The 8,278-nt window shown below is 38.8% G+C and overlaps 1 protein-coding gene across 1 annotated transcript in view; it reads left to right on the top strand.

The window, feature by feature from the left end:
- LOC113802328 (protein FAM110D) overlaps nucleotides 1–4,326 on the top strand; it is a 33,442-nt gene extending 29,116 nt beyond the window's left edge. Inside the window, exons 3-4 of the mRNA XM_027352885.2 lie at nucleotides 632–765; nucleotides 2,168–4,326. Coding sequence (XP_027208686.1) covers nucleotides 2,176–3,636 — 1,461 coding nt within the window. The 5' untranslated portion in view covers nucleotides 632–765; nucleotides 2,168–2,175 and the 3' untranslated portion in view covers nucleotides 3,637–4,326. The remainder of the gene's footprint in view (nucleotides 1–631; nucleotides 766–2,167) is intronic.
- The last annotated feature ends 3,952 nt before the right edge of the window (nucleotides 4,327–8,278 follow it).

Genomic DNA, 8,278 nt, shown 5'->3' with positions numbered 1-8,278 from the left:
TCTTTGTCGTAGCAGTAAATATCAATCTGTAGAAGGTGATATGTTTAACCTTTCGTCGGAATTTCACAGTAAGAGGAAAGACAGAAAGATATATGTATTGAACGTTCAGTGTGGATGTTCGTCTTTGAACGTTCAGTGTAGATGTTCGTCTTTGAATGTTCAGTGTGGATTTTCAGTGTAATGTCATTTTCTGTGTGGATTTTTGTGTTTGAACGTTCAGTGTGGATGTTCGTCTTTGAACGTTCAGTGTAGATGTTCGTGTTTGAATGTTCAGTGTGGATTTTCAGTGTAATGCCATTTTCTCAGTGTGGATGTTCGTGTTTAAACGTTCAGTGTGGATTTTCCGTTTTATGCCATTTTCTCAGTGTGGATTTTCAGTATTCTGCCATTCGCTAACCTTATTATACCATTTTCTCAGTGTGGATACTCAGTTACATGCCACTTTCTCAGCGTGGATTTCCAATTTAATCCATTTTCTCAGTGTGGATTTCCCGTTTTATGCCATTTCCTCAGTGTCAATTTCCCGTTTTATACCATTTCCTCAGGGTGGATACTCAGCTCCATGCCACTTTCTCAGCGTGGATTTTCAATATTATACCCTTCTCTTTTAACCTCTCTTCTTCCTCGACAGTTACGCCGGGCTGAGAGTGGGCGAGCGGCTTCCCTGGTGGCGAATGTGGTGCAATCTCCCTCGATTCCTCATGCAGGAGCTACCCGTCCAACATGAGAGATTCCGCCCTCTTGTTCTGCAATAAACACTTTGGGGTAAGTTGCGAAGGTGGGAAGAGGGAAAGAGGGGGAGGGAGGGAGAGGAAGGGAGATGGAGGTTGAGGGAGAGAGGGAGGGAGGGAGGGAGAGAGGGAGGGAGACAGGAGATAGTGAGTGAGAGAAAGAGAGAGAGACAGGAGATAGTGAGTGTATGAGAGAGAGGGAGAGAGGAGATAGTGAGAGAGAGAGAGAGAGAGAGAGAGAGAGAGAGAGAGAGAGAGAGAGAGAGAGAGAGAGAGAGAGAGGAGATAGTGAGTGAGAAAGAGAGAGGGAGAGAGGAGATAGTGAGTGAGAGAGAGAGAGAGAGGGGGGAGATAGTGAGTGAGAAAGAGAGAGAGAAAGGAGATAGTGAGTGTGAGAGAGAGACAGGAGATAGTGAGTGAGAAAGAGAGGGAGAAAGGAGATAGTGAGTGTGAGAGAGAGACAGGAGATAGTGAGTGAGAAAGAGAAACAGAGACAGGATATAATGAGTGAGAGAGATAGTGAGTGAGTGAGAGAGATAGTGAGTGGGTGAGGGAGTGAGAGAGATAGTGAGTGAGTGTGAGAGAGAGAGAGAAAGAGAAAAAGAAAGAAAGAAAGAGAAAGAGAGAGAGAGCGAGAGAGAGAGAAAGAAAGAAAGAGACCGAGACCCGTGTACACCTGTTTAATTAACGCAAAGGGGAACCTCATTTACAGATTGGCAATCATCACCAATCAATCAGTCAATCAAACATTCATTTATAACGTCTGTTTGCTATTGTGACCACCTGCTTATTTTTCATGTTCTCGGGGTAACGAAAAACTGCATAAACTGAAGGACTTTATTGTAAAACAGAGAATATAGTGAAGTTTGCATAGTTAAGTAGTTTGGTTAATGATATATAATGAATATGTCGATAATAATCATTCAGTGTTTTATGTACATGAGCAAGAACTTTTATTGCAACCCTTGTTTTGCCATTATGTCATTTAAGTATGACTATGTTGACTGTAAAGCCTTGTTAAAGAAATTTAGTAGAGTATTATACGAAATAGCCTTGAGAAGGTTGGTACAGCTGCACTTTCGTTTTCAACTGTATCCGAAAGCTGTAATATGATTTAAAAAAAAATAAATGTCATATTCATACATGTAATTGAACTACCTTTTGAACTTCCTTGTTTATTATTTTTCAGGGAATACTCAAATAGTTTGAAGTAAACTGATACTAACGATTTTTCAAGTATTGAAGATGATGGTTTTCATACAGACAGTTTATTAGTCCAAGAGAAAGAAATTTATATCATTATTGTTTACTCTTTTAAATTATTTACTTATTTTGATATTATTTCAATGGTTCTCTAGTACAGTACCGGGAAGATATTGATCCCTTGAGAATGATATAACAAAGTGATAGAAAATAATGCTTTTGTACTTTTTCAGGTGCCGTAATGTCGATGGGTTGGGGAGGCATGGTGGTGGGTCCCGGATGGTGGGGGGGAGGAGGTGGCAACAAGAGCGCAGTTCAGCTGTTGCAGGAGAGTAAGTCACGCTATGTCAAGAGTGACCAAGTGCTTGGCAACCGACAAGCACCAGCTCGACCTGATCACCTGCAGATCTCCTCCAACCCGAATATCTTCTTAAGTGCACCTTCACATACGCTTCATGTTTCGCGACCTTCCCCTGCACCTGAGCGACGCCATGCCCTCGCAGACCACAACAGTGTAGCTAATATACGCGGCCATGCGCCTACCGGCCTCTCTCCCCCGCGTCCGCAACCAGCCGCTGGTCCTGCCTCTTTAGGGGTGCAGCCTCCTCCGCTGCCAGCTCGATCCCCTAGAATCACGCCTCGACCTAAGGTGCGACTGCATGGGGATGCCCAGACCGGCCGCGCAGGAGGGGATCTAAGGAGATCTCTCTCTCATGGCCCTGGCGACAGAGGGGATGATGTGCAGATGAAGCTACGTCGCCTGCTCAACACGGACTCGCGAGAAAACTTGGCAGCAATACTTACAACTCCTGACAGTAAGGATGGGAAGGCCAAGATACCACCACCTCCACCAAGAAGGAATATTAAGAGTTCTCCGTCAGGGACATTCCGTGCAGAACCTGCAACTGTAACGACGCACAAATCTCTGCCAGATCTGGCTCGTGCCTCTTCCCCAGCAGGTGAGACAGACTCAGAATGTGGGACAAGTGGCCGGAGGAGGCCGTCATGCCCAGAAGCACTGACCTCCTCCAACACCCCACCAGAGCCGCCCCCTCGTCCGCCTCGAATGTTTCGCGACCCTCCCCCTCCTCCCCCACAGCGTTCTCCTGACAGGCCTCCAGCTAGACCCCCACCGCCAAGAGATCAAAAAGATTCTTCCATGAATTTATTACGAGCTGGTGCCACTGGAGGGCCCTTGCTCACAGCTGATGGCCGGCGATCTTCAGATAGTGATATATCTGGTTATGGAGGAACAGGGAATGGAGTTGGGACGAGCGAAGAAGGACGGAGGCGACCCATCCTCAGATCGAGGTCTGATGTGACTCATGAGCGAGGACGTTGGGAGGAAGATGTACGACCGATGCTAGCCCCTTTAGACCTAGAGGCATTCTTCGAATCAATGGGCTTAGATTCTGTTACTCGGCAGCATCTGACATCTCCACCATCCTCGCCTCACTCCTCACCAGTATACTTTGAAGAAGTGTCATCAGAGGAATCGGGTCCAACTGGGGGACGGAGAGGCAGCTCAGATTCTGATGATGGACGAGCTGCAACAGGTCCTGGTCCTGGCCCTCCTTTGCCTCTTCGTGGAACGGGTGAACCTTCCATAGTGGAGAAGAATGCACGTATTATCAAGTGGCTGTTCAACTGCCAAAAGGCACAGGGCACTTACGTCTCACGAGTTGCTTCCACCAAAAGCTAACCACATGCCTGCCCACAGTGTTTTACTAGTCTGTAGCCATAACTTGCTGTGTTGCCTGAGAAAGTGTGGAGAGATGTTCGGCAGGCGAGTGTGAACCCTCCCTCTTCTCTTTCACGGGTTATGTTTGGCTGCTTTTCTGTGATAATCCGAGTGACACCTCATAGCTCAGCACAGTCTGCTATTTTAATTGTCCAATAAGAATCTACCCTACTACTAAGGTATCCCATGAGACAATGATGAATGTTGGATGTTTTAAGTGTTGTTGTTTTAGAGAGTTTGTTATTGGCTTTGGTTGGTAAGGGGTTTCATCAAGGACTTTTTTCAATTAATAGAAAAAACAAGACGTGGAAAATATTGATTTTATTGATACAAACGACAACACCATTATAAAGTTTTCATCAGCCTGTTCATCTAGTGCTGATTACATTAAAAGATATCACATACATGAGTTGATATTTACTTCTATGTTAATTGTCTAATATGACAGCAACACTTTGTTTATATATTTTTTTCTATTTCACATTGGAAAAGTATTTTGATATGATACATGTGCAATAACTATATGTGAGCCAGAAATTTATATAAAGGTACAAGCCTTTACTTTATACAATGTAATGTAAAAGTGGAAGGTGTTATAGAAGAAATGTAATTATTGTAGTGAGCACTTAATAGTACTTTAACAAACATTCACTGCCTCATGCCTTCATTTATCCTATATTAAATAGATATTTATTAAACCTATGGCTTTAGGGCTGGGAAACACAAATGCTTGACCAGAGAAGGTGAATGGAACATCAAGGAAAGTGCAGAATACCTGATATGTGATTGGTCATGGTAGAGGGTCAAGAAATGTGTTTCCAGTGATAATGACTCTTGCAACACTTACTTTGAAAGCTTGATATCTTTATTGAAAACCACAGTTCTCATGGTATTGTTTTTTTTTACAGAAATATTAAATTTATAATCTATAAGAGTGTTCTGTAATATGATATAAAAAAAAAAATCATGAAGTAAAGTTTGTGAAAAGGATATTTCTTGATCATCTAAAAAGAATATCAAGATTTCAATGCTTTTTTTCAGTATAACTCCAATGCCAATAACAACTCTCTACTCTGTGTTTGTGAGCATTGCCCAAGAATTTAGTGATCATTCTCTTGGTTACTCTTGAAGGGACTGTGTTGTACCTGAACATGCCTGGGACCGGTGCTTCTTGAGATGCATCTAGTCAGGGGCCCAATTACTGTAGTACTTGGCACCTTCACCCTAGAGGCGTACCAAATCTTACTGACGGGTACATATTCTAATGTGGAGAATGCGATAGGCAGAAATTTGGGGAAGTACGCATAGAGTGCATCAGTTGTGTCATTACTTAATTAAAAGGTTTTAGCTGTTCAAGGAGGATAACACACAAGAACTTCCCAGAGAGGAAACCAGTATTGTTGGTCTTTTTATTATGATTTTTGCATAGTTAATGCAGAAGAGAAACTACAAGTGTGAGCATGAATTTCAGCAAGTAGGTCTTCCTGTGCTTTATACATGATATTAGTTTGCAATAGATGGAGCAAAGACTGGAAGTTAGGTTGTCATTTGTTAAGGAGAGTGTATGGCTTGCTCGTAAAACTTGCATTCATTCATTATTACCTTCTTTTATTGGAATAGAAGCTGTAATCATTGAGGTAAACATCTTTCCAACATTATAAATGGACATCTTTTCCAAAAGATTTGATAATCACTGTAATGGTCTGCATTATGCTTAAATTAAATGTTGAGAAACTGTGCCACAGTTATTAGAGAGATTCATTATATAGAGAATGATATTTGGTTGCTAACTCATTTGAGAAATTTCAATTAATTATAAAGAGTAGCACTACATGTAGGTAGGATGTAGAGCATTATGTAGTCCATAACAATGTTGGTATTAATGTTTAGGAACATTGCAGACCCTCAATTAAGTTCATTATATCTGTAAGAAATAGGTAACAAGATTGACAAATCATATTTGTGAAGAAGTACCTTTTTCTTTAAAGTTGACAGATATGGAATGATTATAATTTGAAGTATGTCTTTGATGTATCCAGATCACCATGTAATATTTTCTCTCCTCTTTTCAGTTACACCAATTACCAGTCATAATTACATTTAAGAATAGAAAAGCCCGAATTTCAGTACACGCCTCTTGAAGGATATTAGAAAAAGAATAATAATCAAAATTTGTGTTGTAGAAAGCAGTACCGAGTATAACTCGTGCATATTTTTGTAATGGCTATTGCCAATTAGTTTTTCATGGTCTTGAGAATCCAAGTTATTCTTCACATGGAATTTGGAAATTATGGAATGAATTTGATAATGATAGCACTTGAATGATGTGTCAGCTCGGGGGAAAACAAGTACTCAAAAGCTCAATCTCTTTTAATAATTTCTCTGCAAACAATTTTTCTTACGAAGAACACCTTCCAAAAACTCGAGTTATTGGGACCTTTATAATGCACACTTTCACCTCGACATGGTGTCACATGCTTAATGTCTTGCATTTGATGTTACTGCTACTTTCAATCCCTTTTGTACTGCTTATCATAGTTGGTGCACTAGAGGTCATAAGCATCATATGAATTATATGTGGCTGTTTCTCTTCATATGAAAAGTTTGGAAAGAAATATAAAGCTTTTGACTTGTACGTTTGATAAAAGCATTTCTGCATATAGTTTCAGGCTCCAGATTCTTTGCAGTGTACTGAAAGGTTATTTACAATTGTAAGTTGAACAATCAAATGGGTATCTATTATAAAAATCATTTTATTGAAGTAGGGTTATAGAAATATCACACACTATCCAATATTGAAAAGTATGTCATCTGTTTTTTCATTGCATATGTACCTAGTAACCTGTATTTGAGCTTAATGAGTTTTAACTGAAATGACCATACAACTTAAAGGTTAACAACAAATTTAAAGGTATTGCTCTTGTTAAGATTATATGCAAAGACACTGCAAACTCTTGTATCCTGTCTTACCTGCAGATCTGTTATAGATTTATAACTTTTGTATGTAGATGGTCCTCACAACTCTGCATTGCTTTTAGATGTTAAATACAAAAAAGGAACATGTTAGATAAATTACAAGTTCAGTTATGCAGTAGTAGTGGCAGATGTTTGTTCTTTAAGTGTAATTGAGTTGAAAGCAGAATATCAAAAGTGCATATAAAAAAAGGGTTAGATGAAAGTATGAAAATTGCAAAATCAAATGTTGTAAAACATTTGTTGATTATTCTTAGGAAAGAAATTGATTTTTTGATATTTAGTTGTAACTACAATAACATCTAGTCAAAAGAGGAGGAAGAATCTGCTATGATTGTGAAGGTAAATAGGAATTCAGGTTCTTAATTTATAGGTAATACTATCTTTGAATATGAAGCCAAGGCTGGTACTGACCAATTACGTCTTAGGAACTATTTCTATACGGCTGATTTAGACTGCATTTGCATGGGCTTTTGAAGAAAGAATTGGAAGGTTGGGTGTTGCACCCTGCTACCAGTCCTCTTACATGGTTACTGCCAGTTCTGCTAGTGCTATAGAACAGAATGTTTGAGTAATATATCTGCTGGAAGTGGTGATAGGAGCTTAGTGTAGATCAGTGATACCCCAGCTTTAAAAGTTGTGTAGGAGTTATAAAGATTCTAGGTAGCAATGCAGAGTAAAGTAATGTTGCAGTAAAATTCCTCTCCACATTTGCAAAAAAAATTATTCCTTTTTACTGACACTTTTACTAAGTATTGTAATTTTAAAACTATGACTTGAAATTATTTACAGAAGTAATAGTATTACAATTATATAAGATTTCTGAATTTTGATGGACGGTACACTGTTTGAATATTTTAGGCTCGGTCTTGCCTAAGTTCACACAACATGCAATTGTGCTCTGCAAGCAGTTTTAAGAAATAAGAATAATACTGCCAGGATTTAAGTAAGGTGAATAATATTTTCATGCTAAGAGTAAGAAACAAGTTTTGTGTAAGGCATTGATTGTGACTATTTTTTTATATATAACTTTTCATCAATGAAAACCATTCCATCACAGTATATGCAATGGAAGTTTTAAGAAAGATTGTATGAGTGGATCCATCATGAGAATTACAGGAATGACAGTTTGTACGTTCACGATTTACCTTCAGAATTTGAGTACTCTTTCTTTTTGACTGTATATTTCCTTAGTCATAATGGAATACATTAAATATCTATAGAAAATTATGTGTATATATGGTACAGGTGATAAGTGAAGTCCAAGAACAAGGAACTGTAGGTGATTTTATAGGTATTGGCTCAGGGTGCTCAAAAAAGTTAAGACTGAAATAGTGCATATATCAAAAGACATGTGTAGCTTTTGTATATATATTTAAATGTATTGTATTCAGCATAATGCCCCCATTATATAACAGAACATTCCCACATACTGGGCATATTTTTATTATGGAAATATTTGTATAATGCACTTTATCGCAACACCAGTAAATTTTCTCTTTGGCAGTAAAAGATGGTCTGAGAAATGTATTTGCTGTTTCTTTGTTATTGTTATTTTGAATGCATAAGAGATGATAAAGCATTAGCAAAACTATATATATTATTTTATTCTAATTTTATATCAAGCTTT

The sequence above is a fragment of the Penaeus vannamei genome, chromosome 2 (genome assembly GCF_042767895.1).
Source record: "Penaeus vannamei isolate JL-2024 chromosome 2, ASM4276789v1, whole genome shotgun sequence".
In the NCBI taxonomy this organism is placed as follows: Eukaryota; Metazoa; Arthropoda; class Malacostraca; order Decapoda; family Penaeidae; genus Penaeus; species Penaeus vannamei.
Note: the sequence above shows the minus strand (reverse complement) of the source record. Positions and strands in the feature narration are given on the sequence as shown.